At 37.0% G+C, this 24,369-nt stretch overlaps 1 protein-coding gene across 3 annotated transcripts in view; it reads right to left on the reverse strand.

Moving 5' to 3' along the window:
* CTNNA2 (catenin alpha 2) overlaps positions 1-24,369 on the reverse strand; it is a gene marked incomplete at both ends in the record, with an annotated part of 509,011 nt that overhangs the window by 453,128 nt on the left and 31,514 nt on the right. For 2 of the 3 annotated variants that reach the window (XM_082315553.1, XM_082315552.1), the window contains one exon: positions 5,109-5,210. In XM_082315553.1, the coding sequence (XP_082171679.1) occupies positions 5,109-5,210 (102 nt within the window). Of the gene's footprint in view, positions 1-5,108; positions 5,216-24,369 lie in introns of those variants that run through there. The other variant, XM_082315551.1, reaches the window with a different exon arrangement.

The raw sequence follows: 24,369 nt of genomic DNA on the forward strand, positions 1-24,369 counted from the left end.
TCAAATAGAGAAATAACTCAAAAATTCTGCGCAATTACTAACACAAGTGGAACAAGTGTATCAGGCGTAGAGTGCTCCATTACCAGTTACTCAGCTTTTCTCAAAATTGTTTGAAACGTGTGTACACATTCACAAACCCTCCAAAAGGAAACCCGTCTGTGTCCGTGCATAGGTGTGGTTCAGATGCAGCTCCTTGACAATAGTAATCAATACTATATTTCCCATGGAAAACACCAGATTTAGCATTCAAATGCAATAAAAGCAAGATTCACTGAATATAAATAATATCTGATTAACTGGAATGGCTGGGAATATATTTATGTTCCTCAAAGCAGCACAGAAATCAGTCCATTTTCCAAATACACTGCACAAGGGATTAGATTAGGCCCAAGTTCTTTGAGAAGAAAACATGAAGTATAACAGCCGCCGTAATTATTCTGGTTTTCTAAATAAATTGCACTAATTAAAACTATTTCGAATTTTATCTACTGACTTGTTTATTCTATATAGTATAGATATATACTGAGTGATAAAATATATTAAAAAAATGCAAAATAATTAGTCAATGATTTTTGTCTGCCTTACAACATACTATTGTTTCATTCTAAGCTACTATAACAAGCATCTTAAGTTTACTGGGGAAAAAAGCCAAAACACGCAGTGCAATTCAGAATTGTCTCTTCACAGCAACTCCAGCAGGACAAAAATGTGTCATACGGAAGGAAAATACAGGCATGAAAAATCTGCAACAGGAACACTCACTATTATTTGTGTTATTGTTACAATTCTGAAATAACACATAATAGTCCAAAAATTTAAAGATCCTAAAAAGCCCAACTGCTGCATGGCTCGGGTAATAAAGGCACATCTGTAAAACAGCCTCACTGCTATTTAAAATACCTAGGAAAAACTACTGAAAAGAACCACAGGTTGACAGCAGAAAACTGAAATCTCATCAAAAGAGCAAATCTTATCTTCAAAAATTATACACAGCTCCTTCATCTTTTCATCCATATGCTCACACATGAGAATTTTGGGTGTTTTTCCAAAAAAACAATTGCATTAATGTTGCTGGTTTATGGTTGGTTTTTTTTGTTTTGCTTTGTTTTGGATTTTTTTTTTTTTCCTCTCCTTAACATATATAACTTGTATTCATATTTCTATTTAATTATTACGCAAAGCCACCAGAAACAAAACAAAACAAAAAATCCCCTGAGTCCATATGGGCAACCTCCACAAGCACTATTTTCCAGCTACATATAAAATATCAGGTAATGGCAGTTAAGCCCTTCCTAAAAATGTAATTCTTTTTTCTTATGAAAACCATGCATACTCTGACAAATAGAATTGTAATTCATTTTGGTTACTATGCATGAAGGTGAGAATGAGAAGCAGTATCCCTTGAGAATATATTTTAGTTATACATTTCCTTATTAAAATTTCATAGAATTAAAAATTATAGGAGTTACAATAAAAAAGATTAACTGTTAAACTCTCAGAAAACAAAACTAGCAATAAATAAAATTACCTTCTACTTTTAGCTAATTGTGACATTGAAGCCGGAGCAAAGAAACATATTTAAATTATTAAATTCAATATTGTTGAGAACAGAAATTCTAATAAATTTTTCAATCACACATTTCTTACAAAATCTCAATAATAGTAATGTGATAAAAGACACGTGGCAGGGCATATCTGTTACTCTTTAAACATGACAACAAGCCCTGGGAAAATGGGTACCCCAGCAAGCTCCAATACTCTTACATCTCTGACAGCCAGAGAAAGTTTTAATTAGTTTGCTAGTTCAGGGCTTCCTAGAACAAATGCAATTCTGTCATTTCTAATGCGTTCTCATGATCAGTTAATGGATTTTTTTTTTTTTTTTTTTTTTTTGCCTCCAGCTCAGACAACCTTCCTATCTTATAATTTCTTCTAAATCAATTCATAGGTTATCCATATTTTCTCATCTGGAACACTAATGAGCTTGTCTAAAATTCAGTTTTAATGCACTATTCTCCTGGCACACTGAGGTGTTCTTTTTCAAATCCACATCACATTTCTTTATTACTCCCAATATTTCAGTAGAAGTCAGTAGATGCGCCACCATTTGAAAATCTGTCACTCATGTGCCTATAAATACACTGAGTTCAGAGCCTAAATCCCCCCACACACACAGACACACAGACACAAAAGGCTTGATCAGCATTTTTGGAGCCCAAAGTCTTGTGTACAACCGTTTCTGGTTTTTCAAGCATTCTCCAAAACCATACACAGCTTGGAGAACAAAAGGATACTCTAAATATTCAAGTGTGAATGCCAAAATAAGACATGGATTGGTCTTGGTAGTGCTAAAAACCACAGAATCAGACAAATTTTGGCTGTATGGGACTTGAGGATGTCATCTACTCCAAACTCCTGGTCAAAGTAGGGCTGCCTTCAAAGTCAGGTCAGGTTGCTCAGGAACTTGTGCAGCACAGTTCTGTTACATTTTGCGGACATTAAACCTCTCTCTTCTATCCAGTGATCTGTTTTTAATGACTTATGGAAGGACTTCACATCTCGACGATTTCTGTGTTAAGCAGTTCTTTTGAATCTACAGTGGACATCAGAGTTCAAACTGGACAGGGATGAAATATTTATGTATTTATTTACTTGCCAAGATAAACTTTCAACTTAGATGTTCTCTTTAGGAAGGAAAGTGCTTTGAAACTTTTTAAGGAGATCCAAATCTCTGCATGTGGAACGTGCACACAGTATCTTGTGGAGGTCGTCACTGCATAGACAGATTGCAATCTAAGCCCAAACAGAGGTAACCGAGATACTATTCTTGACTTGACCAGACTGTATATGCAATTTCAAGCAGAAAAAAGAAAAGCCTTTAAACTGGGATGATCGTTAACTTATCTGAGAAAAACAGAAAGAGCAGCTGAATAGCTTAAGCTAAAAATGCAACAGATAAACACAATCTGAAGGTAGCACATTTCTCATCACTTGAAGCTTTTGTGATAGTGTTTGTGTGGCTCACAAAAACATGCTTTAGTCAAACATACTTTATTGGATTCAAAGTAGAAGAAAATAAGTAAAACTACTTATTTCTCTAATACAAGAAATTAAATTACATGTTCAAAAATGGGTTTTTTGTATGTCCATACTATCTAGAAACCTATGAAATGAAGAAATCAGAATGGAAATATTCATAAATGTTGAATACAGCAATAGCCCAACCTTTCTCTACCCCCTCTAGACTGCACTTTTTTTCTTTAGTCTTCTTGACACACTGCTAAAGTAGAAATACATTGTTGCTCATCAAAATACAAAGGTAAGTATGCTCTCAGACACCTTAGTTTCCACCACTGAAGAAATTCATGTCCTGTAGCTCAGCCTGTAATTTCTTTATTTACATTTGTTGAGGCTGCTATCAAACTTTTGATTTAGCTAGATATAAATATATATATAAAATAGAAATATAGAAATATATAGATATAAATATATAGATATATAGACATAGATATATAGTTAAGCAACTTGAGAAACTACAGTGGTACTTCCACTTCTTGGATGATGTATTCTCTTTTCTGGGCAGGGTGTTGGAAAATAAAGCCAAAAGAAACCAGGAAATTCACTCACAGAAGACTCAGTAATTTGCTCTTTTCACAACAGATCATGGTTCACAGCAGCTTCGCTTCCTATGCCGACACCAGGATCAGAATAACAGAGAGCTCATAACCTAATTTTCAGTTGGTATCACAATGAATTTGGGATTTTAGTCTGCCTTCCATATCAACTACAAAATTATCAAGGGTTACAATAAAGTTAAATACCATGTTAACAACAGCTACGTGAAATGAAACGTATATCTCTTTGCCTTTGAGTCTGCAAAGTTGCGTACACTGTTAGAGACTTTCACGTCCAGAACAATTTGTAGAACGACAGTGTAATTTTTTTCAAAAATAAAGAATAGGTGTAATTTTTTTTGGCAAGTGACTCACTTTAAAAAGCATAGGAACCATACAGAGACATCATTTTGGGGGAATTAAAGAAGTAGTGATTTATATTTTACCTCTGTATTATTCTGAAAACAAAAACATCAGGTCTGGTCTCACACTCGAAAGAAGGCCTACATTTCTATTCAGCAGACCGATCTCAAGACCCACAATGTCTACGAGAAAATTGTTAGTAACAGGTGGACGGACAGATGGGGTTAGCTGGCATTCATTTTTAATATAACGAGCATTCCTAGAAGAAAAATGACTTGTGTGTGTATTTTAAATAATGGAGCTACCCATCCTGAAGCTTACTAGAATAAAATTATGTAACCAGCTTCCCATTATTAATGGCAACTTGGGAACAGAAAGGCACCAGGCCACGGACTCAGCCAACTGCGCTGGCGGTGACAGAAGTTTGATGCCTACTGCCATATTCCACTGGGCCGCACAGCTCCTGCCCCTGTGCGTGCACTCACAGCACATGTAAATTTGTACAGACACAGGAAACGTGATATGCATAGATAGACAAAGATTTTCCCTGACAATAATAAAACTGGCCTACCTGCTTAAAAGTTGAACATCGCTAATATATACATTATACACGTTATCTAGCATCACTTTCATCTTGCTCTTTTTAGACCATTGGACAAATGTTTTAGCTTCTATTAGCAAATTTTACTCAGTTGAAAGATAACTGGTTGAGCACACACTCCTAACTGATCGCAGCATGAAATGGAACAGGTTTTAATAGTTTCTTTAATTTGGTTCATTGTTTTGGGTTTTTTTTGCATGTGAACCTGTCTTCCATGGCATAAGAACAAACCAAGAGTATGGACCTAGTCAGATTCCTGTCTTAAACTGACATTTCATAAATTTCTAAACTGTTTTTAAAAGACAAATGTATGTAAATAGTTGTTGCTACTGTATTCCTGCTCATACTTTGAGGCTATAAATTATTTAGAACAAGAACTTCTAAACATGTTTGAACAGAGCTTTCCACTAGAGATCACAGACGAAAACCGTTCAAGTTTTTATTATCAAAGATTATTAAGATAATTACATAAAATGAGTAAATATAGCATCAAGCTAAAGGAAGAAGCAAAACGAATTCAAGATACTTGCCTGGGTAACAAGTGGCTCCAATAGCCTCTCTACTGTGAGAGTCCTGATTTCCAAACTTTTGGGATCCCATTTCAAAATGATAGGTGACGTTGCAGAAGTCATACTCCCTAGAACAGACAAAATTACACAACATCCATGAAAATTATTATTGTAATATCCAAATACTGCATATAATTTATTTAGAGCATAGCATATATGCTATTCCCGTTCACATATAAAATACTTCTTCATAATCTTGCTAGCGTTCCTCTACTCCCGAGAACTCCCAGGTGCACCTCTGCCACATCCACTGAGCCCTTAAACATTTATATTCAGAAATTTTTTCTCTCCTATAACCCGTAAGAACAAATACCCTATCCTGCTGCATACATGTTGTATTGGGTGTACGTGGCAAGGTTTTGGTAGTGGGGGGGGCTGCAAGGCGGGCTCTGTGAGAAGAGGTCAGGGGCTGCCCCATGCTAGGCACAGCATGGACCCACCACAGGACACAGCTGAGCCCATCAGCGATGCTGGTGACACCTCTGGGAAAACACATTTAAGGAAAGACAAAACACTGCCTGGCAGTGTGAGGAGTGATGTAAAGAAAGTGTGGGAAACAATCCCGCAAATCCCAAGGTCAGAGAAGGAGAAGAGGGAGGAGGTGCTCCAGGCACCGGAGCAGAGATGCCCCTGCAGCCCATGGAGCAGCCCATGGTGAAGCAGCTATTTCCCCGCAGCCCACAGAGGATCACATCAGAGCAGATATAACTGCAGGCCACGGACGACCCAACACCACAGCAGATGGATATGTCCTGAAGGAACTGCATCCCATGGAGAGTGCACGCAGGAGCAGGTTTATCCTGAAGGACTGCAGCCCACGGAGAGGACCCACACTGGAGCAGGGGAAAAGCGTGAGGAAGGAGTGGCAGAGACGAAGCCTTATGAACCGACTGCAACCCCCATTCCCCATCCCCGCTGCGCCGCTCGGGGCAGGAGAGGCAAGCAAGTAGAAGAGTCAGGAGTGAAGGAGTGAAGTTGAGACTGGGAAAAAAGTGAGGGTGGGGGAAGGTGGGTCAGACTTTCTCTTTTTTTCCTCATGATCCAACTCTATTTTAATTAGCAATAAATTAAATTAATTTTCCCCAAGTGAAGTCTGTTTTGCCCATGATGGCAACTGGTAAGCGATCGCCCTGTCTTTATCTCTACCTACGAGGTTTTCATCCTATTTTCTCCCTTGTCCTGTTGAGGGTGGGGAGTGAGAGGTTGGCTTGGTGGGCACTTGGCAGTCAGCCAAGGTCAATCCACCAACACATGGACTACAACAGCTTCACCAAGCTTGTTCAGCTTTTGGAGTAAAGCTTCCCCACAGTACTCAGGATTTCTTAATTTTTCCACCAAAAATGGAAGTACTCATTTAAAAACAAAAAGGACTCTCCAGACCATCTTAGGCTTAAAAGCTTAAACAAGGCCTAAAACAAAGGCAACAGCAAGTTGCTGTCATTTTATTTGCCATTTCAGGTTTTCATGAAATTTTCAAGACAGTTTACTTTATTTTTGAAATTCCAAATACAGAAAAATCCATCTGTCAGGTTGTAAGAGACATACAAAGCACCTCCTAGAGCTGGAAAGTGATATAAGTATTTGGTGAAAAGCAATGTTGGTTTTAAATAATTCTGGTTTAAATATTTCCCTTTATTTTAAAATCAAAATAAAAAATTAAAAGTCCCATATACCTAGAACACCATGAGAACTCTAGCAGGGAAAGACAAACCAATAATATCATATTGTACATGGCGTAAGTGAGATCCAAATCAAGCCCTCTGTATATAATATCCCAAATGTTTAAAATTGTTTTTCCAGAAAAAGATGTATAACTGACAACCTAATTTCAGTAATATATATAAAAAAAAAAAAAAACACAACCAAAAAAAACCCCAATTCAGTGAACAAAATCAAAAGAAGTTCAGCTATTGCTCTTTGAACAACAATCCACTTTATAAAGCTTAATTCAATAAGGTACGTATTCAGTACTCTAGCGACATTATCTAGTATATACAAAAATAAGTTCTACTGCTTTATTCAGGAGAATGTCTTGACTAATTACTATCACTCAAAATTAACAGGCTAGTAAGTCTCTGCAAAATTCATTCACAGTCTGCAAAAGATTTTCACTGTGTTACTAGCAGACAGCTTAACATACTTGCTCAAAAAGAGAGGCGTATCAGAACTCCCTAATCAATGTATTTATAAATCACATATAAAAACAGCCCTCAGCCTCCTCTCATTTGCAAACATTTGGTAGCAGAATTATCTGATAATATCTAGTGTGTGGTAAAGTTCTATTATTCAGTTTCCACTCTTCTGCAAAAAAATCATTAGACTTCATGTTTTACAATGCTGAAAACACCCATATATGTGATTAAAGAAAACCATGAGACAGTTTCTATGTTGCGGTAAACAGAGTTACTGTGGGAGCTATTCTCATTTTTCTAACAGACAATGTTTAATTGTCTTTCAAAATCTGTTTCTTTTTTATATAAAGATGGCTGCTACTCCAGTTGGCCTCTGTATTCAAAAAGTAAATTTTAAGTAGATAATTATTCTAGTCAATAATTTATGAGTCATGTTACTTTTAAATGTGTCAAATACAGTTTCTTTCTTTTTAATAAGCATGCTTTTTCTCCCTAACTGTTAACATGGGTACTCAAACACACACCTCTCATTATACAAAAATATACTCAAAGCTGTAACATAGTCCAAAGCCTACAAAAGCCAACTAATTTCAGCAGATGGCAATCATACAGGTGACACAAAAAATAACCTGGATGATCAGTTGTTTCAATCAGAATACTGCCTCAGTTTCAACCTTTACTAAGAAATAGAAAAACTATCCTTCAAAATTCAATATGGAAGGGTGAGCAATGCTTTCAACTATAAAAAGGATATGTACAAGAAAAAACCTCAATAAAAACCTAAGAAATTTTTTCATTTGCAGTAAAATCTACCCCACAAAAGCAAATGAGTAAAATTAAAAAGTCAAGTGAGTGCATTTTCCTCAACATTCTCCAGCTGCTGTCACAACAGCAATTTTAAATGACAAAAGACTTTTAAAAGACTAAAAAGAAGCTACCTGCCCAAGTGTATGTATACAAAAAGACGGACTATTTCTTCCTTGCCATTTCTGCAACAATCGTCCTAGACTGCACAGATAAGCGGGAACTGCTGGGCTGGATAAAGGAAAGGATGCTAACCGTATCTTATGACTATTTGACCAAATATTCCCCAAACAATTAGCTTGAAGTAATACTTCACTGAAAACATAAGTTGCTTCATAGCTTATACATGGCTTGTGGTTGTGCAGGACCTGTGAGGAAGACAACCTGCGTGAGCAGAGGATAATGGCATTCCAGAACATTTTTCATATAAACATAAACATGATAGAAGAAAAAAGTAGTAGCCATAAGTAAAAGAGATCTTTTCTATCACCTTCTAGAGTAGACTGATATCCACTATTTTCTTAAGTAGCTTAATTTTTTTGCTTTCCCCCAGAGTTTCCAACTTATTGTCGTTTTTTAAATACTCAGCAACATACTCAGACAACAATCCATTCCTTCTTCAAAATGTGGAATTAGGTTTCTTGTCTGAGTTCCAACCTCTGTAACTTAGAAACATGTACTGATTGTTCTTTGGGGTAAATCTCAATGAATTAAAATTCATATGCTGTTTTTATGATCGCAGAGTTAAGAAAACTTTTTTAGCAGAAGGTTTCAGTGACACTTATTCTCTGCTGTTCACATATATTATCAACTGGCAACGTGATTATTAAGTTTGAATTTGACATTTGTTATTATCAAGTAAAGAAAGTAACTTAATAGCTCTGTTAGTGATACTCCTAAAGAAGTATACAGGTGATTGCAGTCCTAATCCTGAAACTAGTTCCACACTTTTTCAAGAATATATTTAATGAATTCTATTGCCTAACTGTGCTTTTTCTTCCTAGAACATGTGCCAAAATATGTCCATCACTTGTTTTAAGCTTTTAGCTTTTCCTAAATACAGCAAAACAGAAATGTCTCTACCCAGCCCGGTAACTATTGTTCAATGTGAAGATTTGTTGAGGAAGTCTGTCTTCAAAGCCTATCTGTAAGGAAAATAAGTATTTACCTTAGTCAACAATTCTTTAGAGTGGATTCCTATACTATAGCCAGAATCTAACTTTGTGATTGGAATTCTTCATTAACATAACAGTCGCCAAAAATCTAAACCCCACAATCACTCTTATCATCAGCAGAATTTTATTGTTTGGAACCTTCTACAAAAACAAAATATTCTGCATGTGAAATTAGTTGTTTGTCTATCACACTATAACATAGTTTTCCTCCACAACAGTCCTGCTTTCCTTGCGACTTACACAAATGTACATTCTGATGGTCATAAACTGCTCGCGAGTGACAGAGCATCTCATTTCTATGATGCAACTTAAATGTAACTGTAAAAACGTTTAACTCTACATGAGCAAAAGCAATGTTTGCTGAAGCAAACTGATAATTTTTCAGAAATATAAGCACTGCCAGCCAAGAACAGGGCTCCAGTTAATCCAGTTCACATCTGCAATGCAGAACACTGCAGACATGAAAGACAGATGCTGAACATTTCATACAGAATAAAGTAAAAACACATTCTACCTGATTCATAGCAAATCCATAGGATTAATCTGGTGGCAATACTAGATTGACACTACTGGCAGCACAAGTCTGTACTTCCAACAGTATACTTGCTACTGGAAGGCAGAAAATTATCTTCATTGGTGAGAAAGAAAGATGTCCAGCAAGGTAGAAAGTCAGTAAGTTGAGAGCAGGCAAAAGGCAAAATAACTTAGCCCTCATTTCCAAATATTAAATTTATAGTAGCCCTAACACTTCAAGAGATTTACATGGACTATTAAAAAAAAGAAAAGTATGCTTTACAAATGATTCTCCCACATCAATTATCATCTTGGCTTACAGTCCACATGTCCAGGCTAATGGGGCACTTCCACATGCTTTAAGCCAATCTAATCTTCCACAGCTGAGAGGCCAGTTCAGCTCTTTCTGCATGTTTCTATCCTTTGCACTTTGTAACAGTGCTGTAAATTCCATCAAGAACATAACCTGGTTGGGCACGAACTAATCCTACAGAAGAAAAGGAAGGTCTCGGTTCCCTGCCCGACTCCAGAGCCACGGGAGCGACAGCACCAGCACAAGCACAGCTCCGAACACAGCAGCAGAGGCGAAGGGGAGGACAGCACTGCATTTTCAGCAGCAGCACGGACACAAACTGGTTTAAGATGACTGAGAAACTGAACGACAGACAGTCTGCGCTTTCTTGATTTGCATCCTTAGATTGAGAACCATGTCAAAACAAACACCTCTCTGTGTGGAGACAGGCTTATGTGAAGGGTATGGAATTCCTTACAGCAGGATACACAATCTCTTGAGACAGATACAGAAAAATTCTGACTGACTTCACAGATGCATTTATGTGATTCATCGGGAGCTAGAAATCTAAACACTTGAATGGTTATATCCTTGAGTATGCCTACGGAGTTTAACAGTGACATTAGAGGTGCGCAAGCTGGCTCTGAATTACCTTGTGTGGGTACAGGGTAGGCTGGAGCACAGGACAAACTAGCTCAGACGTTAGAAATACTAGCAACACACGCAGTCCTAGAAACCCCACCTCTTGGCTGATCTGGCTGGCAGAGGACTGCAGTGATACCTGGTGGTATATATAGCTGAGATTCTGCTGGTGCCGTACGTTTATCTGCAGTATTGAGCAATGCAGCCGTACATTGGGATCTGACCCGCGCAGCGTAAAGTGCTGTTGCAGGAGCTCTGATATTCAAGGCAGCCTGGTTTCCAACACTGTTCTCAATCCATTTGCCCATTCTGTCTCCGCTAATACAATACAAACAGAGACAGAAGGACACAGAGAAAAATGAGTACATAACAATTGCAAAGAAGGGAAATAAAGGGAGAATGCTAAGAGGATAGAGACTAACAATGAGGAGTAAAAGAGCAATGGATAAGGGAATAAAGAACATCCCTTTCTACAGATAAAAGCATCTATCATTAGTCAATGACAGCCCAGTACAGCCTCCAGCAGATCTGGCTGAAACGATCAGAGTTGACATGGGCAGTTCCCATCACCTTGCTTAAAAAAAAGAGAAAGATGGAAAGACGGAACAGGATGGTTTGGAGGAATATCTGGTTTTGCATGTTTGAACAAGTTTTTTTACATACTTGTTTATTTTGTTCATAAATGTGACTCTTCTCTCTCCTTTCCTAAAACTTAGGCAGGAAAAAACAAGCCAAAATAAACCGTAAGCCCCACTCTCAAGCTTAACCACACAGAGCTTTAATTTGAGCTTTTCTAAGCTCTCAACTTCCTCTTGGCTTCACAGCCTCCTCCCCTTCTGCTAACCCTCCACCTCCATGTTGGGTTGAGATCCTGGTCTGGCCCCAACAAAACAAAGTTCTTAAATGGAAGCAGCCCATTACGCAAACCCAGACTTCTAGCCAATAAACCATAAAGTAAGGAGGAAAAAGGCCTTGACAAGGGGAGGATTACCTTGGTAACAAAGCCAGTGGGACGGTGACCGTGGAGCCCCCTAACACAGAAACAGGAAAGCTATAAAAAGTCAATGGCTGAGTCATTCACACTTTTCAGTCACATTAACCAGCTCAGTCTTGGAGGCAACTGCCTACACCAAGACCTGACGGAGCCGGGAGGGAAAATTGCCTTCAGGAATCAAAGAGGCCAGCAAGAACTCACAGGGAAGGTGCAAACTGCAGCGTATGGGTCAGCGTATCAGAAAGGTTCCACCTACACCCCCCCGCACGACCTGCTTCCTCTTCTGCTTTAATTAAAAACAGCGATAACATGCCTCAGAATTCTGTGCAAAGCCTAGCTCTGTGCAATGTCCAAATTGTTTTTATCTACTATGTGGCTTAGAAAAATAATTCTATTTCAAAGGCTCGCACATCTACAGCTACAGGTTGACTATCTGTTTGGGCTCTCACATCAGCGTTGCCCGAGATGGCCCTGAGGAACGTGGCACCACAATGCGGCAGCGGTTGTACAAACCTACGTCCCCTTTGGTCCAGCACACCTTTGAGCTGCATCCAGTCCCTCAGAGGGCCATTTCAGAAGGTTTAGACAACTATAATATGAATCCAAGGACAATCTGTGGACACTGGAACAAGAAGCTGGACTATGAATTCAATTCTCAGGTGGAGTTTACTACGCAGAAGATCCTCAATCTAGGAGGATGTTAGATACAATACTCAATTCTTAAAACACATGAAAATCTACTGGTTGGTTCTCCATAAGTAACCTGGTGATTTTGGGAGGGCTATCAGTAGAAGGATGAAAAATAGGAGGAGATTCACATTTGTTTGCTCTAACAAACATTAGGAGTAGAATTGTGAAAGGTAATTTACTCCAGGATAAGTAAGCAATGAAAATGCTTGAAAGCTGTATTAAGCAGCCATACATAAAATTCTTACATTGAAATAATTTATCTTGTATTATTCATAAGAACATGCTTTTGTCCACTAAGTAACTTTTACTGTCAAGGTGTGGGAGTTCCTTAAAATATTTAGTGAAATTGAAGATTTTAAGGAACCTATACCAAAAGGGAGCCCAAGCCCCAGCAAAAGATTGCCAAGTCACTTCTGTACAACTGAAGATTTTTCCACAAATCGCTCTGTATTCACACAGCTCTTCAGTGCCTCCTAATAAAAGTCTTCTCACAGAGTTCTGGACGTGATCAAAGCCTCTGAGCTCACTGCTGCTGGGATGCTGGTTCACGTAGGGTCATCCTGCAAGCCCAGGAAAACCAAACGATTTTAATTCAGGTCCTTGGTGCAGATCCTATGCTCTGCATTCTCTCTCCATCCTAATTCCCCAAAAATGATGGAAAATTTCTACATATAGCAAAGTAATACCTTTATAAGACATTTAGATTACTGTAGATATGATCACCTTACATAAATGACCCTCCTTTTCAGTAATAAAACCATAACTTTTTAAAATTTTTTTCAAGTTCTGTTCCTTCTTAAGAAAGCATTAATCTCATGTCTTGCAGAAAAAAAAACCTAAACTTTTATTCACTAAATCTATTTATCATCTTTTTATTTTTATTCACTGTATTAAACTGGCATTAGTAATACCAGTTTACATTTTACAAGAGCAGAGAAGTATTAAGCATCTTTAGTTTAAACTAACGCATGGTTGCTCCCCGTGCAACACAGTATTTATATCTCAAATTCCAACAGTTCTTCAAAAAAAGTTCTTGAACTTGGCTCTAACCATGACTTTGCAAAGCTTCTGCATGTAGGAGTCATCCTCTGACTGAAAGTATCCTCTTTACAATTCCTCAGACATGGAAGCTACAATTAACCTTACCTCTGTATTTCCCTGCAGCTTTTCTTCATTTCTCTGAAAGAGAACTCTTTATTCCACAAGATCAACCGTTGCTACCTTCAAATGCGCAATTTACATTTTTTCCTACGGAGACTCAAAGCTTTAGGGTTTTTGGGGCTTTTTTGGTTTAGTTGGCTTCTTAGGAAGACTATTTCCCTGCTAGTTTCAATACAGTAGCAATGCTGCTAGTATCATCTCTACAAGTCTTTCTCCTTCATTAAGCTTTAAATTATCTAACTATTAATTATTCTAATTAAGAGGTTTTTGCTCTTGTTCCTACAGATGCAACACTATTTTTCTGCACCAAACAGAATCTTTTAACTGTCTGAACTACAGATAAAAGCAGCCCAAAGCTTGCACAATTTCACTGTGACGTACGGGATGACAACAGTCTCCCCTTGCCCTTGTAAAGGCTACAAGCTTCCATACCACGGAGAAGGAGCTGTTCCATTTTCCAACTCCATAATTACCACATTAAACAGGATTGTTTTCAAACAAAGCCCTGTGGGAGCACAGTTGACATTTTCCTCAGCAATTAATATTAAGGGCCATTAATAACCTTCCTGAACATTCCCATCAACTTCTAGATGCACACATTGTCTCGTTGCTGGTATCTGCATTTGTCAATCTGTTCATCAACTGCCTCTGAGAAATTCCTAAAAATCTTAGGGAAATTTATCACCTAACCTTGTGTTCATTGAATCTGTTCTTTCTTTAAACATGTTAAAGAAAGCTGCTCTATCCCTAGGAAGCCTATTCAGAATAGGCCTCATATTCTGACAGAAGCCACATGTACCATTCCATAATTATTTACCACTGCTCCACTCATCCAAAGAAAGGACAAAGTAAAAATCTGCAATGATGGAAACGAGTTTTAAGAATAAGAACTAAATTGCTTAATTCTGCTTGATCTCTTATTACGGAAACTTTTCCTGATATTATTCTTATGCTGATGGATGTTTTAAATAAAGCACAATGCATAGATAGCCATCCATGATGATATCCAAAAACCTTTCTCTTCCCCAGCTGGGTGTTTGCAGGATTTGCTGTAGTTTTCTTAGTCCGGAAATACTTAAATACAATGTGGCGTAAGAATCACATCGCCATTATATTCTCAAACAAATTAATTTACTTAAAGATAATAAAGGTCTGCATTTCCTATTCAGAAGAGTCCTTTATTCAAAAGGAAATAAATAGTGTAGACAATCAGAGAACACATACAATTCCTAATGTAAAAGATTACATCCAAAGCCATAACAGTACAGATGACAGGCTTAATGAAAACAGCTTTTTCAAAAAGTAGCTGCTTGTCTAAAAACCTACACATAATTCTGGAAAAAATCTAAGTTAAAGAGAGAGACCAGCGCTCCTAACACCTGTCCTCTCTCTTTAATCTATTATATTGCTGACTAATTTTGATTTTTCCTTATTTTTCCTTAAAATGTGGAGTACTGAAGACATTCCAGAAAAGCAGAAAAAAGATCTCGTGCCTTAGTTTAAAATTCAAAGATGGAACAACCTCAGAGTAAGGCTGTAATCCAACATCAACCTCTCACAAAACAATGGGAAAAGTAGGCACTCGAATCTGTTAACAAGAATTACACAGGAGTTACACAATTACTATTGGTATCATAGATTTAAAGATTTTTAATTAATTTTAGATATCATTAAAAAAAAAAAAAAAAAAAAAAGCGTAACAGGCTCCTAAATCCAGGCCAAGCTATACTGAAACCCAGTAAGTGAAAGCTGAAATTAAACAAGTTCTTAATGGAAATAAACAGCTTTCAAAATATTTTTAAATAGGGAAAATATTTCCAGGGAACAATTTACAAGGGCCTGACATGGACTTTCCATCACTGCTTATTTTAAATTCAGAACTTCACTGCCTCAGAGGTAAGGATTACTTTAAACAGGGCTGACTTCATTAAAAGATACGGTGCATGTTACGCAGGTGATTACACTAATCGCATCTCTTCCTTCCAGCATGCCGTTCTGTGAATGTCTGAAAACGCACTGCTTCAAGTTTTGTAGAGGGAATGCTTGGTTCAATCGAAATATAAAACGATTACTGCATTGCACCTGGAGAATCTTGCTACTTCACCTCAAATGCATCACAAGACATAAAAAAACCTCGACAAAACAAAAGCAAAGGATGGGATCTGGCTTCATTTCAGAAAATTCTGTACAGCCATGTGAAGACTTTGAAGGTCATTTTACGGTACCCAACAAGTAAACAGGTTTCCAGAGAAGCCGATTCACACGCTCCCGCAATAACTAAATTCAGCTTTTATCGAACAGAATTCCAGAACCCTTGAACTCTAGCAGTGAACACTGTACACAATCTACAACACTACTTTCCATTAAGATAAGAAGCATACAGATTCAAGAGTTCCCGCTAATTACAAATGTGCCAGTACGGGTCAGACAGGCCAGTGACATCTAAAGATTTATGCTCCATGGCAACATAATTCATATGGCTGGAAAACCACTGGCGCTGACTGGTATAATCCACTATTTCTTTAAAACTACCCATAAAATACAAAAAAAATGTTTGATGTGAAGAATGAACACATTGCCGCTTGTTTGTTTTAAGCAATGTTTCTCCAGCTTTAGCTAAAGGGATTACTTGCAGAAGCGAGAGATGGAGAGATAACAACCTAGTGACAGCTGATATTTACAGTATACATACAGAGCAGTAGCATAAAAACTTACCATCATTGTAGCTAATTTCCTAACCATACCACTATTTTAAAGTTTCCTCCTTTATATCTTACTATGAAAAAAGCCGGTTTTCAAGACAGCAAATTTATTTGGCTCACATCCATGTCTTTAATAACTTCAGTGTATGTTGCCAGCCATCACAACGACGCATGAGTGTTCTTGGGTTTTACTAGGGTCCTCATAGCAGAATTAAAGAAAATGAAGATCATTCAATAGCAGCACGTGTCATCATCATTTCTCTTCATTGCACAGGCATGTAAAGTATCTAATATCATCATTTGTCCCTGATCGTGGTATGTTCATTCTTTAAGCCTGAGTAGTTTTGGGGTTTTTATACTGTATTCAAATATCCAGTCAATAGGTGATTCTCCGACTCTTGCTACTCCGTAGCATCCTATCACTTGTTCTGCTGCCATGTACAAAGCACTGTAAGCTTGTCCCTTGTGGCTATTTTGTTGTTGTTGTTCAGTTGGGTTTTACTACATTTTTACATCCCACTCTTTAAATTCCCTATTTGTCTTCACATAATTCCACTGTGCCATACTATTTTTTTTTTTTTAAATAATTCTTATCACTGCAGCTCCAGCTTTCTAATGTCTGAGAGCAGACTAGATGTGGCTGCTTCTAGTCTACTTAGCAATTCTATTAATACTCTACTTTGAACATAATATCTCATATATTATCATCAGTCCATATTTTTTGCTTTCTGTGTAGTAGTCATAGCCAAACATTTTTTTCCCCACCTCATCCATGAAGGAACTGTAGGAGGAAGGAAACAACCATCCCAAGGACAAATGAGAGTCTACTACTCAGATTATTTCTCTATTCATACATTTCATGACTTATTCATTCCTTTTTGTCTGAGATGTAATTGTGTTTTCCTCTTAGCATTAATTTGGAGTCCAAGGCAACAATACCTGTAACACCTGCAGAACATAAATGGCCCTTCAGTAATATTGTGCTTTTCAAAGGCCCCAAAATCACATTTTTAAAATCAATAATTTCCTCAGACTTGTGTTATTAATCAATACCTGAAATGGGGGGGGGGGGGGGGAACCATAGAGGCAAACCAAATTTGCAATTTTCTAGTTTTTTTCCGTCACTTGTCATACAGATGGACACGTTATCTATACCAGCTAGAACTTCTACAGTCATTGTTCTAGAAATTTTTAGAAAAATCTTTTTTTTTTTTTTTTTTTAAAAAAATTAGCTCCTCATACCTATGATATGACCACAAGTTAACACAAGACAGTTCCAATAAAATTAGTGGCCAGTCTAGACTACATCTGCAATTGCTAACAGTTGGGAGACTTTCTCAGATTCATCAGTGTGACTGTAATTCGGCCCTACATCAACCACTACTTTGAGCCGGATCTACTTGTAGCTTTTATTTCAATTAAGCGAACCAAAAATACTACAAGGGCTTTGAATTAGTAAAACTAGATTTTATTAGAACACAGCTTGGCCATTACAATAAAAAATTCAGAAAGACAGAATCAAAATGAAAGGGACTTATGAACAATCGTATCTCCTGTCTGCTGTGTCCTTCCAGGGTAGATCTTTTCCTTTGGTCTTGCTCTGAGGTCTAGCACTTTGTGGAGGCTTGTTGGGTAGCAACACATTTTACTATGTCTTTGATAGCCTGAAAAAGTCCATTTCCAACACTGCTCTAACACATCTTCTTGGGTGTCTATTCATTACTTCTTAAGAAGGCATCAGGTTTTTGGTAATGCCACAGGTTCCAGACTTGCTTCTGTGTTTCCTGCGGCCTCCCTGATCTACCATACTCTTATAATTCAAGCACACTACAGATGGCCCAAGTTTTATTATTTCCTTTTACTTTCATGTCCTTTCCCCCTCCTCTTCTGTTTCTGAGAAACTTCCGGAGAATAAACTGATCTCAGGACTGAATACAACATCTACTGATGTCCAAAATGTCAACCCATGTAATCCAGTCATTTAGCTGTTTCTCCTTTTCCTTCCTTCCAATGAAACAAGAACCATGGAACCGAACTGCTTTGAAGTTTTTAAAATGGCTATGAAAAAGATAGATGAAATTTAACTTTGATAAATGTAAAGTGATAAAAAAACAGGAAAAAGGACCAGGATCCTGACTGCATACATAACAATGGACTCTGAAATTGGTTATTAATACCCAGGAATGCAATCTGTGAATTATAATAGCTTTATGTAAATGCCAGCTTAACACAGAGTAGCAACCAAAAATAAAGTGAGGAATTATTCTGAAAGGGAAAGAGAACAAAACAGAAAACACCATTATGCCATTATAAATCCATATCATGAATACTATTTGGCCATCACTTTTCTACACAGAATATTGCAGAACTGAGAAATACACAGTGGCAACAAGGATGATCAAGGACTTCAAGGAACAACTAAATAGATTAAAAACCTTCATTATGCAGAAGAAAAAACTGAGGGGGAATACAATACAGCCAACAAAACCTGAAGTGTCATGGATAAAGTGAAACAATCTTTTGCTTTTGTCTTTTTCAATGAAAAAAAAAAAAAAAGAAAGAAAGAAAGTGTCAAATAAAAAACTTGAATGTTAAGTTACAGCGAAGTCTTGGAACTCCTTGTCATAGGGTACTGCAGATGCTAGAAGTTTACATCAGCTCATAAATTAACTCAACACATTCATGAAAGGGAAGGGAAAAAAAAGCATAAACCAAACAAAAACCTAACAGATTGACCTGAAGCCCCCGAGCTGCAGGCTGTCTGAGGCTCGGAGGGCACACCAGCAAAGTATCTGGGTGCTTTTTTCTACACTTTGAGGAATCAACTATTTCATCTCCTCATTAAATGGAGCCTAAAACTGTTGACACTCTGGCCTACTGTCTACCCTGGTAAAAAGAGAAAGACAAATCACTTGGAGACAATCTCCAGGAAGATAAGGAAACCTCAAGGGAATAAAAGATTGGGCCAACTTTTTGGAGCGAGATTAATCTACTCCCTTTCCTATTCTTGTGTGACAAAATAACCAGGGCACAGGGTTCCAAGCTATTACAGCAGGAATAGCTTTGCCCTGACAAGGCAGATCAGGAATCGAGTAACCCAGTAGATAGTGAGGGTAAACACAGAGATGACAGCTCCAATTTGCCTTTCAAGCATGAGCAGCCTCATTTACTAAAAGAGGTGCATAGAGGAATCATTCAGCTTAGCAAACAGGCACTCAAGAAAATGACTTCATATCATAGATCTACAACGTTCCTGGAAGTGAGGAATCAGTACTGAGAATGACAGGCACAGAGAATAACTCAAGTGTTGAACTGGTGGTGACACTTACAGTGGTAAGTTACACACGATACACTGGTACTGCTTTCAGTGCCTCTCACACCACTAGAAGTCAAGAGAGAGGTTCAGACAACGCTCTACGGGCTGTTGGTGCCAAAAGAGATAGAAAACGCAGCAGAGACAACATATATGTGGACCATGTGGATGAATACATGACCTATTTATTAATCAAGACAAGGACCCTTCTCTTTGTCTTGCCCATACAGGTAACACACATGCCCCTCTCTCCCCTGTGCCTCATTTCAGCAACAAAATACGAAGACCCCTTGTTAGTCCATTTCAGGTTAATCAGCTCCTTCCTATCATTTTAGTTGGACAGGAAAATGTCATATTCAATCAAATATTCACGTTATTTTCTGCACTTCTTCCCTTCTCTAGTCCCAGCTTTTAAAGAACCCTCAATAGTTCATGAATTCTCAAAAGCAGCAATATAGGTTTAAATCCTCTATACTACTTTTAATCCATGATGATCTTGCACAATTACTTAATGGTAAGATAGTAGCTAATGAGAAAATTCAAAAGAAAGTGAACTCATTTCAAGAAATAGGATTCCATTTAACAGCATTTAATTACTTCCTTAGATCACAGAAAGGAATTCAAACATTCATACCAGCAATTAAATTTTTTTAACGTAATAAGGGCAAACTCTTTTGAAACCAGATATCATTAAGAAAATATTTTCCTTTTGAAACTTTTTTTTTTAATTATTTCTGTGTGTCATGGATAGAGAAGTATCCCACTAGAATATTTGATAATAATATAATCTGACAAATCAAATAGATGCCTTAGCAATAAATATTCCACTTCATTTCTGGATGACTCTTGCAGTTGTTTTTCAGCTGTCATCTACTATAATGTTAAAGACATTGCTTTTCTCCAAATACAAAATTATTACCAAATTAATCCCCCTGAGTTCTTTTTAATAAAGTATTTCAAAAGTATATGCCATTTTTTTCCTACAATTTAACTCTAAAACACTCCCAACATAAAAAATACACTGTAATTAAAAATATAACAATAAACTACTACTGTTCTAATTTTTCCAGCACAAAAAGAAAAAACCCACATTCTTAAATGCTCACAGTGGGGGAAAAATTAATAATCTATGAGGTCATATTATGAAAACATATCAAATTATCCCCAGCTTCCCGTTTCTATTGTCTTTCATTCTGTTAAAGTGCTCACATGTTTAATTGCTACTGAGAAAAAATAGCTCGTGCAATGCCCAGATAACTCACCAACTCCAGCTTTGTTACAAAAACGACTGTAGTGTAAAAGCCAGAAAAATTGCAACAAAAGAAATCCTTCCTTCCATTTCTTTTTATCTATCTCTTTTGTTATCTCTCCCTCAAGTTATCTCTAGTGACAGCATCTATGACATTAAAACTTTCCAAGAGCAGTAGCATCAGAAATTTACTGGTTCTTAACCCATTTTGTTCTTTTTATTGTTCCATTAGAACTACTTCTTCAGCTTCCCCTAGATGTTCATTGTGAATTTGAAATCTTGAACCTTCCACAACTTTGAAATTCCTTGTTGTATGAGAGCTAGATATGAATTTGGGAACATCACCACACAGTTGGCATCATAAGGAAACTTTTGAGCAAGGACTGGTAAGCACTGATGCAATTTTGGGAGAAAATTAGTTCTACAAAATTTCACTAGCTTATGGCAAGTAAGCAAAGTAAATTAAAATATTCACTGAAGATAAATCTTAGCTATGTAAGCCTTGCAACAATCTAATGCATCATAACAAAGAGCACATTTAATCAAATCCATAAATTAATCTAATCTATTAACATATGCAAAATTCAAGTCATTGTTATACAATATATTACTGAATCATACAAAATGCTAATCCCAGAAATCTGTTATTTTGCCTGCCTTTAATGTAGCAAAATTTGTTTACAGAAAGACAGGTTTAAAATCTGTAATTACATGGGGTAATTCAAGGTAGTATTTGCTAAAAATTAGAATAGTGGAAATAAAATTTATGGGCCAGAGGCTTTTGTCAGGACTATCGCAGAAATACATACATGTGCCTTATTTTAAATTGCGTTAGGCAGGATTTCAACTTACTTATTGTTTTCCCTACCAAAATAATAATAAAACTTAAAAATCGCAAAGAGGAAAAGCTTAACATTTTATTGTTACTGCCACTGAAAGATCACATTCAAAGCCTGAGTTCGAGAAGATCAAGTAATGCCATTATGATAAATATCTCACATTATCAGACATCTTGATAGCACTTATTTGGGAAGGCTGGCATAATTTATGACATGTCCTAGTCTTTCCTCTCATTTGTACTCATCTCAGGACAAAAGGAGCATTGCCTCTGAGAGCATGATGACCTAAAGGGAACAGACCTTCAGTATTCATCTTCACTTTTACGGTTACAATGTCACCTTTTACAATGTCTATACAATTCTCTTCAGATTGGGAGCCACAAACTTATCTCTTTTCATTAATATTTTTGATGCTACGTATTTTGTTTAGATAGACAGTATTCAGGCCTGAGAAGAAAGCATGAAGTCAAAAGCGATTATTTTGTGGAATTAATTTTGATCCTGTCATAAGGAGACAAGTGCCTAAGAGGGAAAAAATGACAATTTCTTAAATGTTCTTGATACAATCAATCTCTTAATCACCACTGCTGTGTCTTACTTTCATTCAGACTTATCTAGCCATCATCCATAGTTCCATTCTCTTAGAACGCCTTAAGATAATCTGTTTCATATTACCAGCAAGTAACAGAGGAATGAAAAGTAGCTCGGCTTATCCTGGCCAGATAAAAGCCACACCCTGTAAGGACCCAGCTACTTCTAGTTCCATTAAAATAAACTTAATTAATTTAAATGCAACATTTTCACAATAAGCTTTGTACACAGTTGACCTTGCTCTCTGAAACAACCTTTTACACCGTCCTGCTTGCATCACATAAATTGTCTCCTCTGTCACTTCAATTCCCTATGGCTATGATTCTTCCCTTTCATATCCTGTCCTTATCAGCTGCCTAACTACAAAGACATCTCATAAACTATACTGTCTCAAAGGACCACAGCATAATTTTCTACTGTTGTTGTAAACTACAGGTTAAAATTACAACTAAAAAATGTATGGAAATCTAGGTATATACTAAATATTTAATTCACCTTCTTGTGAGATAATATGAATATATTTCTATGACTGAAAGATTGTTGTTCTTTCAGGAATTATTTCCTCTTTTTTCTTTATTCATACTCACACCCCCACCACCCCCAAAATATGAAACAAACAAAGAAAAAAATATGTGAAAATAACCTAGGAAATTCAAGTTATTCTTTCTACGAAAATGAAAAAGAAAAGCATGTATAATTGTTCCTGAAATTATAAAGATCAATTTGACAAGTTACTCTTAACTTCCACATTCACCACAGAAGAGCATAATACATGGATAAGTTTTATTAGGAATAAAGAAACTGTACAAAGCCAACTTTCTACTATAAGAGACAATTCAACATTTTTTTGCCTTTCGCTGTTAAACAAGAAGGAGCGCTGACTTATTTAGCAAGCATTTAAACATTCTCTAACTCCTTCTCCTCAAATGTGGCAATTACCAAGGTGTTTAAACATAAAATTACACATAACAGCTTTAAAATTTTATATAAATCTTTTCACTCATGATTCTATTTTTGCATTCAAAATCAGAATTTCCCTATGACTGCCGGTCAACAAAATTTCACAGTAATTTCAATTCTAACAAAGTGATGTTGTTTTGAAGGTTACACGCATTACCTGCCTTTCCCGCTGTCCACTTTCAGCCTTCCAGTGTTTACTGGTTTTCCAGCCAGAACCGACAGCACCAGAGTCCATTTCTAATCTCACCTCTTACAGAGGCCTGACTCACTCAGACTTGCTAAGCCACACAATTCAAGCTGAAATGGGATTTGTTACACAGGGTTTCTTCGTGTAGTACACAGAAAGCTTAACACTGCACATTGCTGATCCAACAGAACATTGTAGCATCTAACTATACAGAAGCCTGAATCCAAAAAATCTGAATCCTGGCTCCTGTTTACAAGCCTCTGATGAGTTCTTCATGCATTTGCTTATAAGTTACTGTTTCCTACTATGCACCATTAGGCACGAGTGGTTAATTAGTTCTTCCCATATGCCAGCGCATACATAAATTCCAATTATTAGCAGTGTTAGATCATCAGTTTACACAAATTACCTTTAAATCCAATATTTGCATATCTTCTGGTTTGCATATCCTCCTCCAGACAACAGCATATATGTTTTGGAGGACTTTGTTAGTTCTTCGAAGAGATATATTCTTCCTGATATTTAACCAAGTATTTAAATTCTCATCACTTGCATCAGCAAGGTCTTCATTACTTCAGCTGAAAAACTACATAATTTCTCCTGGCTCACATATAGTAATTGAAGGGCACAATAATGCTTTTTCACATGTAACATTATTTCTGCTCAATGAAATACTAGAACTCATGAACCTGAGAGCGCTGGACAGAATTTCTAGATAAGGCTGAATGGCACTTCTAGTTTCACTAAAACAAAGTAAAAGGCATTGCATTCTTCCACTTCAAATCATTGAAATCTCCATTTACTGAACTCTTATTCTTCCCTTGTGATGTAAAACAGAAAAGGAAAAAAACATACTTCCAAAAAAAAAAAAAACCCTCCTGGTCAAAGGAGAGAGAAAGAAGGCAGAAACCAACCTTTTGTACAAATTCTAGCAAGTACTAAATATTGAACAGTTATGGCATGGTTTATATCTCAGTC

Source organism: Platalea leucorodia (genome assembly GCF_965183815.1).
Source record: "Platalea leucorodia genome assembly, chromosome: 6".
NCBI lineage: Eukaryota > Metazoa > Chordata > Aves > Pelecaniformes > Threskiornithidae > Platalea > Platalea leucorodia.